The sequence below is a fragment of the Plasmodium chabaudi genome (assembly GCF_900002335.3).
Source record: "Plasmodium chabaudi chabaudi strain AS genome assembly, chromosome: 11".
Classification (NCBI taxonomy): domain Eukaryota; phylum Apicomplexa; class Aconoidasida; order Haemosporida; family Plasmodiidae; genus Plasmodium; species Plasmodium chabaudi.
In genome coordinates this window covers 397408-419977 of record NC_030111.2, presented here as the reverse complement: position 1 = coordinate 419977, position 22570 = coordinate 397408, and the positions used below count along the sequence as shown (strand labels likewise).

General features: G+C 23.0%; 5 protein-coding genes across 5 annotated transcripts in view; 2 read left to right on the top strand and 3 right to left on the bottom strand.

The window, feature by feature from the left end:
* Nucleotides 1–411: 411 nt before the first annotated feature.
* On the bottom strand, nt 412–2364 carry PCHAS_1111100 (conserved Plasmodium protein, unknown function; the record flags this gene model as incomplete). The annotated part of the gene is made up of 1 exon (XM_739941.2): nt 412–2364. One exon carries the CDS (start codon nt 2362–2364, stop codon nt 412–414), a length of 1953 nt encoding a protein of 650 aa, XP_745034.2.
* Nucleotides 2365–3495: 1131 nt separating this feature from the next.
* Nucleotides 3496–5467, top strand: PCHAS_1111000 (inositol-3-phosphate synthase, putative; the record flags this gene model as incomplete). Its single annotated transcript, XM_016798552.1, has 2 exons — nt 3496–4537; nt 4689–5467. The coding sequence occupies 2 exons, from the start codon at nt 3496–3498 to the stop codon at nt 5465–5467; spliced, it is 1821 nt and encodes a 606-aa protein (XP_016653944.1).
* A 581-nt stretch (nt 5468–6048) lies between these two features.
* PCHAS_1110900 (EKC/KEOPS complex subunit CGI121, putative) lies at nt 6049–6934 on the bottom strand (the record flags this gene model as incomplete). Its single annotated transcript, XM_016798551.1, has 4 exons — nt 6049–6213; nt 6310–6393; nt 6488–6610; nt 6764–6934. 4 exons carry the CDS (start codon nt 6932–6934, stop codon nt 6049–6051), a joined length of 543 nt encoding a protein of 180 aa, XP_016653943.1.
* A 1662-nt stretch (nt 6935–8596) lies between these two features.
* On the top strand, nt 8597–9124 carry PCHAS_1110800 (apical rhoptry neck protein, putative; the record flags this gene model as incomplete). Its single annotated transcript, XM_739084.1, has 1 exon — nt 8597–9124. The coding sequence occupies one exon, from the start codon at nt 8597–8599 to the stop codon at nt 9122–9124; it is 528 nt and encodes a 175-aa protein (XP_744177.1).
* A 360-nt stretch (nt 9125–9484) lies between these two features.
* Nucleotides 9485–22570, bottom strand: part of PCHAS_1110700 (RNA pseudouridylate synthase, putative) — a gene marked incomplete at both ends in the record, with an annotated part of 28292 nt that continues 15206 nt past the window's right edge. The window contains one exon of the mRNA XM_016798550.1: nt 9485–22284. Within this exon, the coding sequence (XP_016653942.1) occupies nt 9485–22284 (12800 nt within the window). The remainder of the gene's footprint in view (nt 22285–22570) is intronic.

Here is a 22570-nt window from a genome sequence, read left to right as displayed (position 1 = left end):
GAAGGGAATAGCAAAAGTACATGACAAAAAAAATGTTCGTGACTTATGTAAGAACAAAAAAGAAAGTGCAGTTCGCTTAGCTGTGCTTAATGAAAATTTTCGCCGGCATTTTTTTATTTATTTTTTTTTTTTTTTTTTTTTTTTTTTTTATTTACTTACATATTTTTTAATTAATTTTTCACAAATTGTTCGCCGTGAAATGGCAAGTTTAAAAGGGAAACAAAAAAAGTGAATAAGCATACACTGACAAATTGGTTAATGGAAAAGCCTCTCGACTTTGACAATAAAATGGATACACATGTTATTATTAAAAGGGGCAAGCAAGTGATAACCACGTGATAAGCACGTGATAACATACTCTATATAAAGAGAAAAAACGAAAAACGAAAAACGAAAAAAGAAAAAACAAATTTATATTGGGCGTAAATATATATCTATATAATATGGAAAAATAAAGCATTCATTAGTGTGCAATATTTGTTGGGTTATTATTTTATCAGAAGTTTTATGGTTTTTCAAATTATTGTGTTTGTATTTTTTTAAGGTAGTGAGTACTGTATTTATTTCTCCGTGTATTTTAGATGACACATGCTGAGATAGGTACATTGAATTTATATAATTAAAATTATTTATAAGAAATAAAAATAGATGACAATTGATTATATTCAATTTAAATAAGATATTATTTACAAACAAATATGTGTATGTAATACAAAGTAATTGTATATTTTGAACTGACAAAAATTGAATAAGCTTATTGATATCATATTTAACTTGTTCTGAATTATTATTAAAGGGGTCTATATAATCTTTTGTTAATATATAAAAATAATGTAAAACAAAATTATAATATTTATAACAATTTATATTATTTAAAGATAAAGAAAATAATAAATTTATTAATGTCTTTACAGTAATATCTTTATTATTAGTAAGAAAAAATTGAAGAATATTATTTTTTTTTTTTCTCTCTACACAATTATTATTACTTGTACCGTTGTAGAATATTTTATTTATGAACTGGTCATGTATTTGTTTATTTTTGTAGCATTTAAAATAATCTAATTTTGACAAAAAAATATAAATAGATATTATACTAAAATGGGAATAATAATTAAATATTTGATCATATTTAATAATATTATCAATTAAATTTGACATATATAATTTGTTTTTGTCATTTATAAAATTGTCCTCTCCTATCCCATGTTTATCAAAATTTTTATTTTTTTTTAAAACAAAAAAATTAGATATCGAATTAATTAGCATACATATTTCTTTTTCATTATACGTTTTTGTGATTTTATTTTTTGTTTGTCTAATCAGAATATTAATAATGTGATTATTACAATAGTTGTAGCAACTTAAAACGTATAATAAAATAACCTCGTACTTATTATGCTTACAAAACAGTGAAGTAAACTCGTTACTGCTTTCTCTATGCTTATTATTGTCTTGATGTATTTGTTTTTTTTTCAAATTGGGATTGTTATCATGTTTGGAATGACTAGTAGGTGTAGTCGAGTCTGTCGACCATTCTTGTTTAAATGGATGTTCATTATCTTTAAAAGAAAGGTTATACAATTTTAAGAGCTCTGAAGATATGTAATTTAACATAGATATAAGGTGAGGCCTTTGAAAGTTGTATTTATTTAAGGAGTGTAAAATAATTATAAGTTGTTTTAAAGTGTAATTATAATATTTGTTAATAATGTAATAGTTGTATATATCTTGAATAATATTCATTTGTGTTGTGCCACTAATTTTGTATAAATTATTTAATATTATGCACACACTTTTTGGATTTAAATTATAAAATAATGTATTTTTATTATTATTTTTATCAAATCTATTAATTATTAATTCATTTATTATTTTATTATTGATATTGCATTTTCCATTTGTGTCTAATAATAATGTTATATCTTGTTCGTTCATAATATTTATATGGTCTTTAAAATATAATACAAATGTGGTCATAATATTTAACAGTTTATTTTTTTTTTCAACATTTTTTTTTTCAACATGTTCTTTTTCAACTTTTTCTTTTTCAACGTTTTCTTTTTCAACTTTTTCTTTCATTTTTAATAATATATTCATAAGTCCTTTAAAAATGAGTATATAACTTTGGTTATTATATATTTTGTTTTTATAAAAGTTTGAGACCGCTTGATTTATTTTTATTGCATTTTCATAACTACTTTCATTTGGTAAATTCAGTTTACTGCCTTTATAAAAATCATAAGATAGTTTTTTTAACTTAATATAATTTTCATTTCCAACAAAGCGGGTACTACCACTACATTCTGTGCGTCCATGATATAGTTTAAACAGAAAGTTAAACTTTTTCATTTGCTTTTTCATTTCATTTTTTACGCTCCTATCTATGTATACAAATTTGTATGGTTGTATAGGTACATTAAAAAAGGTAAGTGAAATAACAAACGAATGAGAACATGTGCTTACTAATTTAAGAATAATTTTACAAACTCAAAGAAGGTATACAAAATAAAACGGAAACTGAAATAAAAACAAAGTGAAATAGCAAAGATAATATTCCATATAGGGTCTCATCCAAATTGAATGTATTGATATGTCGTGCATGAATAATGGAGATCACATTTTGAAACAAATCGTTTAAAAAAAAAAACTTATTTTTAATTTTTAATTATTTTAAGTAGAAAAAATTCTGGAAAAATGTATACCTATTTTGTGAATACAGTTTTATCATTTTTTAATTTATAAAAAAAATAAACTATTTCGAAAGGTTTCTTAAAACTGCGAAAATAATCATATAATTATTTCGCTTTATCGACGTCGAACATTTTGCTTGCTCGAATTTTGGCGGCACATAATTTTATGGTGGGCATATGCCATGCCAGCCGTTTATTATAATGCTATAAAATAGGCTATCTATATTAACCGGGTAAGCAGTGCTACTGTTCAGGATATCCCTTGAGTATAAAACAATTTTTAATTCGCTTATTCAGCAAGATATAGCATATGTACAGTACAAATATTTAAGTGCATAATATATGGCAAATTTTTTATTTTAAAAAAATGATATATGCGAAATATTCTACATACAAATCGGTAAGCCCTATTATTTTTGAGAGCCAATACGAGGCTTTATTTTGTGAAAAAGTAAATATATTATGCACTTAAATATATATTGTGAATATATAGAAAAAAAATAATTTAGATATAATAAGCTCTTATTAATTTTAAATAAGTTATAAATTATTATCAATATTTTGTCAATTTTTGTCAATTTTTTATCAATTTTTGCCAACTGTTTTATTGCATTTTTTAACTATTACTCTTCATTCCAAAGAATAACCATAAGTGGGTTGCCATTTATATAAGTCAATTGTGAATATAAAATAGCTGCTTGCGCAATCTATTTTCATACTACTTCGTATTGCTTCGTGCTACTACGTGCTACTACATATTTTTTATCAACCGTTTTCTGGAAAAACAAAAGTGTATTTCTAAATGGAAAGCTATAAGGGATTAAACTTTTCAGCCTCGAAAGAATCGGGGGTTAATTTTTATAAAAAGGATGGTCATGTTTTAAAAGTAAAATATGACAAAGAAGAGGATTCAAATTGTGTTTACTCAAATTATGAGCATACAGAAATTGAAGTAAAAAAGGATGTAAAAAATGGAATAGTAGAATGTAAACAAGTTAAAAATAATTATAAAATTCTTACTGAAAAAATAAAAGAAAAAAAATTAGGAATATTAATAATTGGTATTGGTGGAAATAATTCAACAACTATGTTAGGAGGTATATGTGCAAATGCAAAAAATTTAACATACTTAGATAAATATGAAAAAAAAAAGCCAAACTACTTAGGTAGCATACTTTTATCATCTAATATTAGATTAGGTTATGATAAAATTGAAAAAGAACATTCTTATTGTCCTATATATAATTTAATAGAATTATATAATCCAGAAAATATTGTTTATGGTGGTTGGGATATTAATAATTTAAATTTAAAAGATTGTTTAATTAGAAATAAAGTTTTTGATCGTGATTTAGTTGAAAAAATAAAAAACGATTTAGATTATGTACCTTTGAAAAGTGTATATTTTAAAGGGAATTTTATTGCTGCTAATCAGCAAAAAAGAGTGAATAATATATTAGTTGGAAAAAATAAATTAGAAATTTTAGAAAAAGTAAGAAATCAGATTAAAGAATTTAAAAAACAAAATAATTTAACAGATGTTATTGTATTATGGTCAGGTAATACTGAAAGAAATATACCACATATTCCAGGAATTAATGATACGGTTCAAAATATATTATTAGCATGTCATAATAATCATGAATCGATTTCTCCAAGTATTATATATGCCTTAGCATCTATTTTAGAAAATTGCCCATTTATAAATAGTAGTCCTCAAAACACTTTAGTAAATGGTGTTGTTCAATTAGCAGAACAAAAAGGAATATTCATAATTGGAAATGATTTAAAGACGGGTCAAACTAAAATGAAGAACCTTCTTTTAGACACTTTCTTTGGAACAGGTACTGTCACGTTCATCATTCTGTGTCGATGCAAATCGGTTGTGTCTTCATAGTATAGCTAGTGCTAGTTTGTTTTGCCATTTGTTTGCCATATGTTTGCATTTATTAAAAATGGAATACACTTTACATGCTTGTTACTTACCTTTCTCAGGATTGAAACCCAAAAGTATTGTCTCGTATAACCACTTGGGAAATAACGATGGAAAAAACCTTTCATCCGAAAGCCAATTTTATAGTAAAAAAATTTCTAAAAGTAATTTGATATGTGATTATGTAAAGGCTAACGAAAATTTATTTGTTGATGACAATTTTGATGATCCATATACAAATAAAGATGGTGATTATTGTAAAGGGGATAGTTTAATACAAACAGATGTAGAAAGTGAAGAAATGAAAAATGAATCTAATTATTCAGATGATATTGAAAAACAAAAAGTCAATAGTGAAATTGTAATAAAATATATTCCATATGTAGGAGATGATAAAAAAGCTATGGATGAATATATTAATGAAATATTTATGAATGGTAAAAATATAATATCTTTATATAATGTTTGTCAAGATTCTTTATTAGCTTCTCCAATTTTAATTGATCTTATACTTCTTGTTGAGTTATCACAAAGAGTTTATTTTAAATCTGATAAAATAAATGAAAAGGCATCTGCAAATAATACTACACCTTTAGCTAATACTATTAAGGTTGGTAATTATGAATTAAAACATGATATGTTAAGTAATAAACATGATGGTTACAGAAAAATGGATAGTGTTTTATTTCTTTCAAGCATTTTTTGCAAATCACCTTTTAACTCTAATGAATATAAAACCAGACATTCATTTTTTTCACAAATTGAGAGTTTGTTAAATTTTATTCGAATCATATCTGGCCTTCCTATAGATGCACATATAGATCTTTCCTACATGGTTTAGATGTAATGGGTCTCATACGAATTATACTTTATATAAATATTAGAATATTAGTAAGAATTTTATAACAGTTTTTTTTGCTTTCCTTTCCTTAAAGATACTAAGGAATTTGCATATTTATACATGTATTACTGTCTAATTATATATGACTTATATGCGATGTTAGATTTTTTTTTTAATTTTTGTGAGAATATACCTTTACATGGATATGTTAGCAAATATAGAGAATTATTTTAGAACAGATTGAGTTTATATTATCTAACCATATATAGGAATATATGGCATATTTTTTTGTGCATGTACTCATGAATATTTTCTACAAATATGTAAAGCGTTTTCCACTTATTTATGAATAACTTTTGTAAATGACATAAAATAAAAACAAAATAATAATGCGTCTTAATAATGCGTCTTGATTTGGGTGGAGCCATTTCTATAATGGTTTGTCGTTTTAAAAATGCCCAATATAAGGGGGCTTACATATATATATAAATGAATGAATGGATGAATGAACCTGTGCAACGCAACGTGGTGTAGCAAAAAAATGTTAATGAACTAGCTAAAATAATATATTAAGAAACTTATCAGTTAAGAATAATTTTCTTTGATGCAATATTATGATAAATAAATCTGTCGATATTATTTATGTCTGTGTTGAAATGTTCTAATATTTTTTTTTCACAGTGTAAAGAAGATATTTCATCAAAATTTGTACTCTCCCCTTGAATTATTTTAGTAACCTCTTCTATCTGTGTGCGTTCATATGTAATATTATATGTGTATACATATATTTGATTAATTTATTTACAAAAAATGATATATATGAAAATTTTGCATGAAATTACCTGGTCATTTGGCATATTAACACCTACATAAATTATGGAGGTAGAATTCTCATTCATCTTGTACTGATTTATACATTCATTGATCTATAAAAGTAATAAAAGTTTAAATAAAAAAAATGGAAATATTAAAAATATAAGACATTCAAAATGGATAGAAATTTTTATAAAAAATACTCACATTATCATGAGATGATAACAGAAAAAATATTTCCAATATTATATTTTTGGTTATCTTTTTCTTTGTCTTAAAATTGTGGTATCCCCTATAAATACTATGTAATATATGACCTTCATTAAAAACCTGAACAAAAATACAAAAAAAAAAAAAAAATAGCTAAAAGAATTTTGGCTAGCTGGGTTTAACCCCATATTATGTAAAAGTATATTTGTTGATATACATATTTTTTCAAAATCGCTACTTCTTTATTAATGCATAAATGTTTGATTTGTATACCAGTTGACTATCCAAAATAAGAAAGAATTTATTTTGCTGATCGGATGAACATATTTCAACACTTTTTTTATTATAAATTTCAAGGACGTCTTTTGAATTTGTTACATTTTTAAATAAGTTTAAAGTAACATCAACTGTTTCGTCTTGTATGTATAGTTTACGATTTATCATTTTAGTAATTACTTATTAAAAAGGGGACATAATATATATAAAGAATATATAGGTAGATATCAAATCAATATAAATAAATTTTAATTATTTAAGAATGGTTCATACAAACAGCGATTATCACCGTGATAAACAGTAGAAAGGGTAAAGAGAGGTGACTTTAATTTTTTCATATTATACCATTTTTTTAAAATCATAATAATAATAATAAATTTATGTTAAAAAAATTAATCGTTATACTAAAAAAATATAAATAAAATAATTACGATAAATATGATAAAAAAAATATATATAACGACTTTGGAGATTAATGGTTAGCTTAAAAACAATAGGGACCGAAGAATTATGTAAAAAGTCGGAATACCTTTTTTTATTTCGTTTTTTACCTACATATTTTTATATATGTATAAAATAAAATTTCCAATTATTTTTTTAAGATATAATATGCACACCCTTTCTTAAAATGTTTAACCTTAGCATAGTGAACACAAGTTATGGTATATTTATACTCCGTCTTTAACAATTGTGAAAATAAGAATAAAAAAAAATGGAAAAAATTCACACCTACAGTTCATTATGCCACCCACTGATTAGAAATGGTTTAAGAATGTAACAAAATAAATATGAACAGCTATACTAAAAAATACTAAAAAAATGCTAAAAAAAATGACTGTTCAGGTTAAATAGGAGATTATGCGAACAAATACAAACGTAAACAATAGTGTTTTATAAAATTTTCAAGAAATATATTAAAAAGGGAAAAGTATATATTGATAAAATATTCGTATATTTTTCAGAATAACGAATAATGTTTATATGATAATAACAACTGAAATGTAGAAAGATATTTTTTTGAAAAATGTTGTATTTAGACGTGGTGTATGAAAAAGCTATCTAATAATTTTTTTTTTAAAATTAATTATGTACGTTCATATAATATGGACAAATATAAAAAATGTGCATATAAATACACACATTTTTTTTTCTTTGAAATGTACAATATGTGGAAATATGAGATAGTAATAAATGAAAAAATATAGTTTAGTATAACAATTATAGACTTTGAATTTTAATATAAATGTTATGTATATTTTTTAAAAGCTGATAATTTATAATATATTTTGTAGAAAATAGGATATGAATGCTATATAATATTTTCCTTGAAAAATAGTTGTAAAAAATGTAATATAAAAATAATGGGAATATAATTATATGAGCACTTGTTTGCACAGGCAAATTTGTCCATGTATATTTTTTACGTGGAATGTATACAGCCTTTAGACAATTATAGGACGTAAGATAATATGTAAAACGAATGAAGAATATTAAATTTTAAGAGGAAAAAATTATAAAATAATAGCAAAAAATAATAAATAATATAATTAAAAGCATAACAAATAAACAACAACTACTATATAAATTGCAATGAATATGTAGCCATTTGTAATATAGATATATACAACCAGTTGTGTATACTCTTTTATTTAAATGTATAATGAAAAGATAAAATAAAATATATACAATAAACAATAAAAGACCAATATATATACTTCCTTTTTTTTTTTTTACAGATAGGACGTTAATACAATATAATATATTATACATTATATGCACGTATAAATATCGAATAAATATTTTGTAAAGTAAACTTCCCCATTTTACGACATGAAGAAGATATATTTGTTTTTCCTCATTCTATTAATAAATATAAACATAAATATAAATTATTGTTTATCCAAAAAAAATATAAAAAGAAAAGCACATTTAAGAAATAATTTAGACAATACAAATATAATTGATATAAAGAACAAATGGTATAATGATAATACAGAAAATGTAAAAGATCTTTTAAAAAAGGAAGAGAAGAAAATAAATAAACATAATAATCCCACAAAACTTAATGATCATAATATTAAAAATGAAAAAAGAGATAATAATAGTACATATTCATTTATGTCTTTAAATTTTTTTCCATTTGTTGCACACTCATCAGGTTATCCCCATGGAACTTCCATTCCACCAAATGAAATGGGTGTCCATTTTTATAATTTTGAGAAAAGTCCAACAATACAATATATGTTAATTGATGAAGAAAGAAAAAATTCCTTTCTTTACATAATTTTTCTCGTTGTATCATTTACTGTAGTTGTGCTTGTAGCTTTTTTTATATTTAAATTTTTTTTTAAGTTATAAGAATTTTTAATTAGTTTAAAAAAATAGTATAAAAATATAAGTGTATTGTAATTATAACATTACGAAAGCAAGTTGCAAATACACACACGCATGTATAAATATAGTTAAAAGTCGATTTTTATAGAAAAAAAAATTTTATAATAATATAATTTTTCTTTATTTAAACCAGGTTATATCTCTTCTTATTTTCTAAATATGTTGACATATCCCCATTTTTCATTCCCCTTACCAAGGCATATATAATAAGCATAGTTAATTTTATAATGGAAATGTTTATTTTCTTTTTGAAAAGATTTATAATTCTACATGATATTGTTGATAGTTATTATTAACATAATTTTTTAAAACTCCAAAATTTGTTTACTTATTTTTTTCACCTTTCTTATTACTCTTATTTTTGCCACTATTTTGTTCGTTTTTATTGGTATTACTAGAATTTTTATTTTCATTTTCCTCAACAACTTTTATGCTACTATTGTTACTATTATCATGTTCAATTGGGCTTGCAAGTGTATTTAAATTCGAATTATGATGAGAAATATTTTTGTTATTACTAACATTTTTTTCATTTGCAATATTTAGATCTTTATATATTTGGCTACCTAATAAATAATCATCATGGTTATCTGTTCTTGTTTCTTTAAATGGTAAATAATTTGTGTTATCATTGGAGTTTGCTTTTTTATAGTTTGTTTCATTATAAACGTTATTGTTACCACAGTTAATATCAATATATCTATTTGCATTCACGGCATTGTTGGGGGTTTGAAAAAACATATGACCATTATTATTCATATATATATCTTTATTATTTTTAAAATCGAAATTGTTATTATTATTTATTTGTTTATTTTTATTTACACTAAAATCGATCATATTTTTATTCATATATAGTGGGAAATTATTCATGTCAAAATTTTGATTCATATTTTGTGATGTATTATTTGATCCGTTAAATAATGTATTATTTCCAATTGCAGTGTTTAATATGCTTTCATCTTGTGCGATATTTATTTTACTATTTTTGGGGTGCATATAAGAATATCCACTGCTACTATGAAGGCTACTACTTCTTATATTTCTATAATTTTTTTCATTATCACTAGTGTTTGTCATTTCATTTCTTTGGTTTGCAAGCATACGTAATAGTTGTTGGGTATTTTCATCGGAATCTTTATATTTGTGTAGCACATCTAAATTAGAAAAAGTTTTGCTTAAATATTTTTGGCTAATGGGACTAGAATCTATTTGGTCATATTTATTATTTATATAGTTATCATCCTCATGATATATATTTTTAATATCCGAACAAGAGCTTGTGTATTTATTTATATTGCCTTTATTTAAATTTCTATTAAAATTATTTATATTTATTTCATTACATGGTACTCTTCGAATGTTTTCATTTCCATTTCCTATGCTATCATTGGTTATTATATCTTTAGGTTGTATAAAATTTCTTTGCTTTATATGGTCGTTAGTATTTATGCGTTGGCTTTCTTCTTTTTCAAAATTTGCTTGTGAATTAATTCCGAAATATTTTTTAAAAAAATATGAATTAGTATTATTATCATATAAGTTATTATAATTAGCATGATTTGTTCCGATTGTATCCATTATAATACCTGACTCGTTCATGTTAATATTTGCCCCTGGTGAGCTATTAGAATTTCTAATAGTATCATTTATTTTTCTTTGTTCTGCAATTATTTGTGCATTATCTCTATTTAATATATCAAAATTAGTATGAGAATTTCTATTATTAATGTGTGATAAGTTGTCAACAGTATGTGGTAATGATTCCATATTTGATGGTTCACTTCGTATATTTTTTGAATTATTTTGGCTATTATTTAATTCGGCTAGCATGTTAATAATATTTGATTCGCTAGGAGCTTTTATATTATCATTTTCATAATTAGCATTATTTTTAAATATATTTGAATATTTAAAATGGTGTATATTATTGATATTAGCATTAGTATTTAAAATGTTATTGCTATTATTTGCATTTCGTCGGACCATGTTCATATTATTACTATTATTATTTTCGATGTAGCTAGCCATAGGAATATTTTGCCCCCGTGTTTCTACATTTCTTTCAACACTATTTTGTCTAACTAAATTTTCATTTCCTTTATATAATCTATTATATTGCATTAACATATCCGATTTAATGTTAGTATCTGTGTTGCTACTTAATATAGATTCTTCTTTTTCATCTCCAATATCTTTATATTCGCTAGCTATATTATTTTTTTTATTTATTAAATTATTTGATAATGTAAAATGGCTAGTTATACTGTTGAACAATTCTAAGCACTTATCATTTGGATCTGATGGCCCATTTTTATTAATAGGTGAATGATTATCATTTATTTTATTTTTATTATATTCATTTTGGTTTGAGGTCATAATATCATCATTAACATTTATTTTTTTTATCGAATTTTGGTTTATCATTTTTTTTAAATCATCAAAAGTTCTGCATCCTAATACATCATAATTATTCATTGTATTATTTGTAGCATTCGGACCATCATCTATTGTTTTATCTAAATTATTTTTATAAAAAACATTTGCCATCATATTTTTAAATTTTTTTGAATAATTATTTTTGATATTATTTTCTAAAATGGTTGTTGCACTATCAGTATCATTGGCTAGTCGTTTATCAATAAATTGGCTATCATTATTATTAACATTTTTTTCAGCTACATTTTCTTCATTCGATTTAACATTATTATCATAAAATATATATTGATCGTTTTTTTTTATTGATAAGTTGTTTATTTCATTTGATATTTCTTCATGTTGATTTGCTTTCTTTAATAAATTTACATCTCTCATATTGTTACTAAAATAGTGTTGCATTGAAGATTTATAATTGTCTATAAACATTTGCCCAGTATTAAATTTTCCTATTTTAGTATGTTCGTTTATAATATGGTTAGCATTTTTTGGATTTACATCAGTAGAGGAACTTAAATAGTGTTGTCTGTGTTCAATATTTTCACCATCCATATAATTGCATTTGATAAAATTTGTACTAGGATCTATATTTTTATTATTATTTATAATATTATGTTTTTCTTCATTCTGTTGATTATTATGTAAATAATAGTTCATATTATATCCACTAAACGAATTTGTTTTTAAATTATTATTTATTCGTATACCAGGTGTTTCATTTCTAAATTTATTTTTGAGATATAATGAGTTTGTTGTATTATTAAATGGTTCGTTATTTTTTAATTTATTTTTATCAAACATATTATGATTACTCATGCTTCTAGCCACCTCTTCTATATTTTTAGGATCATATGTTAGTCTATTATTATTACTATGGGTTCTATTAATTGTGTTATTGTGACTGCTATATATACTACTTTGTGTTTCATCTCTATTTTCGTTAAATATATTCGAACATGATTTATCCGCTTCAAGGATATTAGGATAGGACATGGAATGATAGTTTCGATCTTTAGCATCTACGGATTCACGATAATTTCTTCCTTTTACATTTGCTTGATCATAATAATTATTTCTTTTATCTAAATTATAGTTTTCAAAAAGGAGGTTATTTATGTTAGTGTTAGTGTTCGTGCTAGTATTGTAGTTTCCTTTGATAAAAAATGGATTTTCATTTATTTTATTATTATTTGAGATAATATTTTCTTTGGTTTTTTTTTCTAAATTAAATTCGTTTGAAAGATAGAAATTTTGAATTGCATCTCGTCCATCTAATTTAGGATCTCTAACATGTTTTAAATTTAAATGATGTAGAACATTTGAATTGTTGCTATCAACTCTTATATTATGTGATGGAACTTTTTGAAAAATGTTTTGAACCGATTTAATATTACTATGCATAAAATTGTTGTGAGATAAAATTGGGTCTGAATTTATATTATCATTATATTGTGGATTGAAAGAGATATGATTTATATTATTTGTAGCGTTTTGATTTTTATTTAATAATTTATACATTTGTTCATATATATCATTTCGTCTTATATTTATATATTCAACAATTATATATTTTTCAATAGTTTTATCTATAAGTTTAATTAGGAAGTCATATATAATTTGCTTTCTTTCATATATATCATGTATGTAGGTATGTCTCCAAAATAGGTATATAAAATTTTGTTCTTTAATATTTTCTTCGATTATTTTATCAGCATCTTTACGAATAGATTCAAAAGCTGTTTGTCCTTGTATAAATTTTTCTTTTAATTTTTTTATATTAATATTTGAAATCGTATTATTTAATAGTAGATGATCAAATATTTTATCAATGGATAAGTTGATAAAGAATTCAATATTAGCTTCGTCTTGTTTTTTAAATTCGTTAAAATGTGGGATATTATTATCATATACTAATAGTTTTATAAAAAGATTTAAGCCATATATTTTATATGAATTTAATAATATAACAGTAAAATTATTTATATTTATATCTGCAAATTTTTGACATATTTCTTCATTTGTTTTATTTTCTTTAATATATTTTATTTCATTTTTAATTTTTTTAATTTCTAACATTTCTTTTTCATAATTTTCTTCACATTTTCTTGTTTCAATTTTTATTTGTTCAATTTCATTAACAAAATTTTTATAAATATTTTCTTCCATATTTGAAGTTCCATCAATATTCATTCTATTCATGTCTTGTATTTTTGTCGATGTATTTATTTCGTTAGATGTTCTTACTATATTTACTTTTGCCTGCTTCATCATAATTGGATTATTCCCTTTATTTATAAACATGTCATTTGAATTTCCTTTTACATATGCATCTATAAAACTTTCATTAGGTGTATTAAATAATTTTTTATTTTCATTCATATTAACATAATTTTTTATATCTAAAATATTTTTTTCATTATCTATATCTAAGAATTTATTATGAATATTTTCTATAGTATAATAATTATTATTTATCGAATGTCTTGCATTATTTATATATTCTTGTGATAAGTTATTGTCTATATTATTATAAGAATAGCTTTTAATTAAATTTCTAATTCCATTATTATTCATAAAATCATTTCCATCTGGTTCGATACAATTGTTACTACGTCCATCAACTAAAACGTTATTAGCTTTATTTATATTTTCTTTATTTTCATATAGCATAGCTTGTAGACGTTTTAAATTATTTTCATCTCTTTCGCCCCTCCTTTGATAATGTGTAGTATCATATTTGTCGAGGTCTATTTGTTCAGGGTTTAATTTGATATTTATGTTGTTATTGGTTTGATGAATTAGACTAGGATTACTAACTTTTGAATTAAGGTTTCCATTTTGATTATCATTAATATATCTATGTAATAATGCATTATATTTATCTTGATCTGATTGCATATGCATCATATCTTTCTTCATTTCTAACTGTTTATTTATCATATTAATATTTTTTCCTACTAAATCAGAATATTCATCAGTAGTATGTATTACGCTTGGTTTTATAAGCTTATTATAGTTTGCATTTTCTAGATTCATTTCGTCGAGATTATCTTGTCTTTTGTCATTAAAGTAGATGTCATTTTTATTGAAAATATTTTCACAATAATTTGTGTAATAAATTTTGAGGATATTTCTTTGAATTTCTTCCATTAATTCATTTTGCTCGTTTATTGTTTTATTTTTTAATTTTTTTTTTTTTAAATTTTTTTTCTTTTTTTTACTATTTTCTGTTTCCGTTTTTTTTTGTTCATACAATTTGTATAGTAAGAAAAATAGCTCGATTTTATTTAATGGAGTTATTTTATTTTTTTTTATTATATTATTTATTTCGATGTTTTCATTTAAATATATTTTACCGTTTAATGTTTTAATAATAATAACAAATACACTGGTGATTTGTAAAAATACACTTTTAACTTTTTCTGATATTTGACCTTTTACATCTACATTAGTATTGAACCCATATTCTTTTAAGAAATAATTCATATTATATAAAATATTATAAAATTTTTCTATAATAATATTTTTATTAGTATTTGATACATAAGGAGAAGAGGTGTTGCTTTGTTCAGAGTTTGTTATACTATTTTGGCTGTTTGTACTTTTACTTAGGTTTCTTACATTTTTTAATTGGGTATATATAATAAATTCTTCTTTTCTTTTTTTAATATGTATATTATTATTTTTAAAAAAATAACTAATACAGATTGCTATTTCATATATAAACTCGTTTGGAACTTTTTTGTCTTTATTTTTTTTAAACAATTCAATTAAGTTAATTTTAATAAAATTTTTTTTCTTTTGTTTTTTTTTTTTTATGATATCTTTACCGAATACATTTAAAATGGAAAATAATGCTTTCTTTATCTTGAACAAATAGGAAAGTATTTTAAATGCAATACTATTCATAATTATATTTTCTAAAACAATCTTTGTTTCATTTATTAAAAAGTTAAAATCTTTTTTTATATTTATTTCACTATCATTACGATTATTTTTGGATGTTTGTTCATCTGTACGTTCTTTGGCTTCTTTCTTTTTTTCAGATTTATTATTTTTAGTATTTTCTTTTGATTTATTTTTATTATTAAAAAAATAATCATGATTTACCTTCATAATATGTCTTTTACTATTCATATCTAATGCATTTAATAGTAGCGATTTATGTATTTCTTCTTCATCAAGAATATTATCACCATCCTCATTTTCAAATCCTTTTCCTAATTTATCATTTCTTTTATTTTGTTCGAGTTTTATTTCATTTGATGAAATAGTAGGTGTATTTTCTGTAGACACTTTTGCCATCTTTTTACTGGCTCCTACTTTTTTGTCTTTTACATTTTTATCCGATTTTATTAATTTATTCGTTTGGTCTTTATTTTTCTCAGCCTGTTCGTTTGCATTTTTCATTTGTTTATTTTTTTCAACATGTTCTTCCACATCTTCATCTTCGATATCTTCTTCGTCGTCCTCTTCATCAATTTCCTCCTCGTCTTCCTCTTCCTCATCATCCTCTTCATCGTTTTCCCTTCTAAGTACTTCATCTTCGAAGGTATCAAAATCAGGATCATGGTCATATTCATCTGCTTCATCATAATTAGGTTGATACTCATCCTTTGTGTATGTTTGTTTTGGTAATGATTCTTTCGATTTATTGAAATCTGTTTCTAATTCATCATCCATTTGCAATTGTTGATTTTGTTGTTTACCTCTAATATGTTCTTGTGATAAGTTTCTATTATCATCTGCACCAAATATGGCATTATTCATTTTATGAATTTCTATAATTGGCTTAGCATTTTTCATAGCTTCACTTCTTTTATCATTAATATTCATTTTAAGGATTCTATTTATGTATGTATTTTCATCTTCTAAAACATCAACAACTTGTAATTCATGATTAAGAGCTGTTTGTAAATCACATGCAAGTGGGCATATTGCCTTAACACTTCTTTCTGGTACTTTATATGAGCTATTATTAGAATAAATATTTTTTTTATTTCTTTTTTTTGATATATCCTCATTTAGATTATAAAAATAATAATCTGGATTATTAAATTCGAGTATAATAGAATGTAAAAACATTCTAAAACACCAAAATTTATCTAAATTACTTAAAGATGCATCTAAATATTTTTTATCTGAAACTAATGGATGACCAATATGTCTCATATGGACACGGATTTGATGGGTTCTACCTGTATGAATCTTAACATTACATAGAGTAAATTCTTTAGTATATGTTTCTATATCTTTAGGATCGGTATAAAAATATTCATCTGATATTGAATTACATCTAAAACATAAATGATGACATACTTTTCTATTTATAGAAGATGTATAACCATATATTCGCTTATCTTTTTTATTTTTACATTTTAACAAACTTAATTTTCGTAATAATCTTTTCTTTTTTGATAAATGTTTATAACATGCTTCTTCTTCCTCTTCATCATCTTCATTATCAGTATCAAAAATATCAAAACTGATTTCGTCACAATTATCATATTTGTCTTTAACATGTATATGATCCAAATTTGTGTTTTCCAATTTTGAATCAGTATTTCTTTCTTTATTTTTGATGAGTTTTCGTATTTCCTTTTGGAACTTAATTCGTTGTTCTTTTTTTCGTTTTTTTCGATCCTCAGCTAGTTGAGAATCAGAATTATAATTTGCAATAATTGTTATTGGAGTTTGTAAAGAGTCTGAATTATCATCATCTTGTCCAAAATAATATGGATAGACAAATTTACCATCCATTTCTACACTATTGTCATTATTAACAAAATTATTAGATGGTTCAGTAGCAACCCATCTTTGTACAATTTGATTTACATTTTTTTTATTTTCATCTAAAAATTTATAATAATCATTACAATATATTTCTTTGTTAATATCTTTTTTAATAGTACTATTACAATTATATTTTCCTTCCATAACTTCTTTAATAATATCTTGAATATTTCTTTTTAATTTATAAATTTTAACGCAATTATATTCTGTATATGCATCTGTACCACCAGTTTTGACTACTAAGCTAAAATGGCTTTTACTATGAGAATTATTATATTCATGTGTTTGTATTGACTTATTAATGAATCCCTTTTTCTTTTTGATTCTACCGTGACATAATAAGATATATTCTTTATATACATTTCTTTTTCTAAATTGATCAAAAAGGAAATCTCTTGCATCTTTTGTTTTGGCAATAATTAAACTTCCAGATGTTTCTAAATCGATTCTATGACATAATCCACATTCTAACTTATGCCATTTTTTGACAGTCTCTAAATTTGGAAACGATTTCATCATAAATAAATGAAATGATTCAACTCTTCCACTATATATAACATCATTTAATGATATACTATTAATAATTTTAAATACATCTCGATTTTTTTTTATTAATAAACTGCATTTTGGACATAGTTTTGATATTATATTTTCACATTTATTACAAATATTTTCCATTTCTTTACATGGTATACACATAAATTTTGTTTTTATTTTACATTTTATACATATTTTTTCTAATATATTATAAAAATAATCACTGTATTTATTAATATTTACTAAAAAGTTATATCTATTATGTGATGTATAAGCTGAACAATGATAATATGCTGGTTTATAAATAACCATCCAAGTTTTTCCTTCATTACAAATATATGGTATATCTTTATTATAAATTCTTTTAAATTTATTTTTTATATATTTATTTTGTCCAGACTCATCATTTATCATGTTTAAATCATCTTCTTTTACTGTTCCAGCTTCGGTTGCACTTTTGTGGCTACTTATAGCGGATGACATATTTTTCTTCATGTATTTATTACCCTCTGATTGGCCACTAATTTTTCTGCTTGCAATTAATTCATTAGTTAATGCTTCGTCTAATTCTATGGAAGCATCCTTAATATTTGTGTCGACTAAGATATTATTATTTTTTGCACCAGCTGTTGAAGATATAGATGTATTACGTCCACTATTTAAAGAATTAAGTTGTTTATAATGTGCTTCGTTTTTGTTACCACCTGTTTGATCATACATTGTCGATATAATGTAATTTTTCATTCCATGTTTATTATCATTTGAAATATATCCAGTGCTTGATAATAAGTAGTTATCATTCATATGTTCCGATATTGGGATACCATTTTTAGATGCCATAATATTTGATTCTGTTGTTTTTAGATGTGACTTTTTCGAATTTAATAAAATGGTTGGATCTATATTTTGATCATTTGTGGTGATACTACTTTTGTAAGGGATTCCTAAATCGGAGTTTAAAAATAAGTCGAGAATAAAAGTTTTTTGAGCATTCGAATGTGAACTAATTAATAATATGTTATCCATTCCTTTGATTATGTATAGATCTTTTAATATATTTTTTTTATTATTATATTTAATAAACTTATCATAAATTTCTTTGAATTTAATTATATCATTCATATTGACATCTAACATGTTTTTATAATTTATAGAAATATTTGGAATTGATAATTTGCTTTGATCATTTTTTGTAACATAAACATTATGTAGTGTATTTATTAAAAAGGTACAATGCCTAAACACTAGTGAATAAAAGGATGTTTTATCTTTTATCATATTTATTTTTTTGATAGCAATTTTAAAACTTAATTTAAATTTAACATAATTATAATTGATCATAGATTTTTTTAAAGTATTTTCATTATATAAATCTAAATCGGTAATTATTGATGTGCTATTTTTCTCATACATATTTAATAAGCTATCTTTTTTGTTATCTCCATTTTCAGATCTTATTAGTTCATCAATTAGATTCACATTATTATTATAAATATTTTTTATTTCTAAATTAGTAAAATTGTTTGTACCATATAATTGTGTGTATGATTCGTTTTTCTTATTTATTAAATCGTTTAGTGAAATTGTTTCTAAAAATTTTATATCTTTAACATAATTTTCTTTTAAGTCTTTTACAAAATGTTCTTTCATTATTTTAGCATAATCAATATTTAGATTTTCATAATATTTTTTATTTATTTCTAAGTATAATTTATTTCCAGTTTCTTTGAAAACAATTTGATCGTTAGTTAATTCATTGATGATTTTGTTATTACTCATTAGGATTAATAAATAAATAATTCGACTTGTGTTTAGATCTACCAATTCATCTTCTGATCCATTATCTTCATCACTGTTTTTTTTTTTCATTTTTTTGTCTACATCGTTAGATGTGTTTCGTTCATCTCCGGTTGTAGATTCTTTATTTTGTCCCGATTGTTTACACTCTACATCGGATGGTAAATTATTAGACATCTCATTAAATAATGAATCGTCTACTGTAACCTTGTTATAACTTATATATTCATTATAGTTAATCATAATATTTAAAATGATATCTAAATCAATAAAGGATATATATTTTCCCACAAACAAATAAACAAATAAGAATATATGTGTTCTTATATTTATATCTAATATATGTTGTATTATTATTAATATTTTATCATAAAATGTGCAATCTCTTTTGAATATATCATTTACATATTTAATATCAACTTGTTTTTTTTTTTTTATATTTTTTTTATTTCTATTTTTACTTTTATCATTATAAATATCTGGGAATATAATTTTTAAAAATATTTTTTTTTTCAAAAAATTTAAGAATTTAATCACATGTTCATTATTATAAATGTTATATTTTTCGAACGGTAAGTTTTCTGTTTCCGTTTGATAATCCTGTCCATCATTTTTTGTTTGACTATTATTGCTATCATAATTTTTTAAATCCTCATACTTTCTTATACCTTCATCATCATTAAATTTTAAATTTATAATTAAAATTATTTTATTCATAACATTTAAAAATTCTTCGCCAATTGCTAAGTATCCATCATTGGAAATATTTTCTACTTTTATTGCATTTTTTTTTATTTTTTTTTTTGTTATTTCAATTAGTTCATTATAAATATAGGATGCTAGTGTTTCTATTTTATCACAATTTTTTATATAATCTGTAAGATTTTTACAAAAATAATTATTTATAATTTCGTCAGAGTCATTAGAATTTTGATTATTATCTTCGTCAGCATTTGTTTCATTTGCATCTTTACTATCTTCATCACTTTCATTTGTTTTTTTATTTTTATTTTTATTTTTTTTATTCTTTTTGTTTTTTTTATTACTATGTTCGTTTTTCTTTTTATTATCACTATTCTCATCACTATCATTATTATTATCTCCATTCATATTACTGTCACCAGTTTTACTTTTGTTACTTTTGGGACTGCTATCACTCTTGTTAGTACTACTATTTTTGTTGCTATTACTTTCATTATTGTTTTTTGATGCTTTTTCGTTTTTCTTTTTATTTTCATTTTCATTAGTTGTCATTTTTATACCATCCTTCTTTTCAAGGTTATTAACATTTTTCGATTTTACATCTTCATTTAATTTTGTGTTATTGGGTTGGTTGGATATGTTTGTTTTATCATCAATTTTTTGTTTATCTTTTTTTTTTTTTTTTTTATTTTTTGGTGATTTATCAGGAGTATTGGATTGATCGGTTGTTTGAACAACGGAGTCAGTTGTAGTTGTATTTTTTTTTTCTTCGTTATTTTTAGATATGTTACTATTTGGTGTATTATCCAAATGTTTGGATTTAAGTAATTCACCAGCATGTTGAGGATCAGCTTTTCCTAATTTGTTAAATTCGTGTAAGATAATTTCTTCGATATCATTTTTTTCTTTATCATTAGTGTGTGATAAATAATTAATTTTACGAGGATCAATATTTTCAGGAATAGTGGTTAGTGGATTTTTATATGCAAATTCCATGGCTACATTTGTAGTACTTAATTTATATACATCATAATTAATTGCATTATCAGGAATATTTTTTTTTGATATATTATTAATATAATATAAACAAGTGTTTTCAATTTCATCGATACATTGATTATCGTCTTCTGAAATGTTTGATATACTACTATCACTGGATATACATAATATTGAACTGTTGGATGACCTGTATGATTGTTCATATGGGTTTAATTCATTTAGTATATCAATATGTTCGCATAGTTTATAAAATGTTTTTTCAGCTTTATATGGATCAGATTTATTTTCAAAATTATTTTGTTGAATATTTATTTCTTCTTTGATTTTCTCTTTTTCATTATGACTTGAAATAACAGTACTTCTTTCATCATTGGATGGGTCAGAAAGAGTATCGATTTCATTATCTTCCGATTTTGTATTATCATTGTTTATTTGATTATATTTTTTTTTTACTGTTTTATATAATGCATCGTGGCATTTTAAATAATTCATTTTTCGTCTGAGTTCTTGTTTTTTATTTTTGTGGCACACACATATATAATTATTTTTACAAATAGAACAAAAAAAATTTTTATTTAATTTTGTATGTTCAATACATTTTATATTAATTTTGTTTGTATTGATATATTTATTTACTTGAATAACAATTGTGCCATTATGTTTCTTTAATATTTTTTTTATACTACATGAAAATTTTCTTATTCTTTCCAAGCAGTATAATTCCGATTCTTCAAAAACATTTATATCCTCTAATTTAATGTCACTGTCCTCTTTAATAAGTTTTCTCTCCTTGACTTTTGGTATGAACCAGTTTAGTATGTAATCTTGAAGGAACAGTTTTGATTGGCATACGATTATTCCTAAAAAAAAAAGTTGTAAACATGTATAAAATTATATGTGTGTATATGTACGTGTAAATAATGTGTGCAAGCGAAACTGTGGGGTAATGCATGCATACGCGTTTTTTTAAAAATTTTGAAAAAGTAAAAAAATAAAAAATGAACAAAAATAAACACAAAAATATGCATAAAAAAATGTAAATATATAAACAAAGCAAAACTAATAAGTGTTAATTTTATTTTCGCGTTTTTTAAATTAAAAAAAATTTAATTATAAATTTTTTCAGGTATTTCATAAATTTTATTA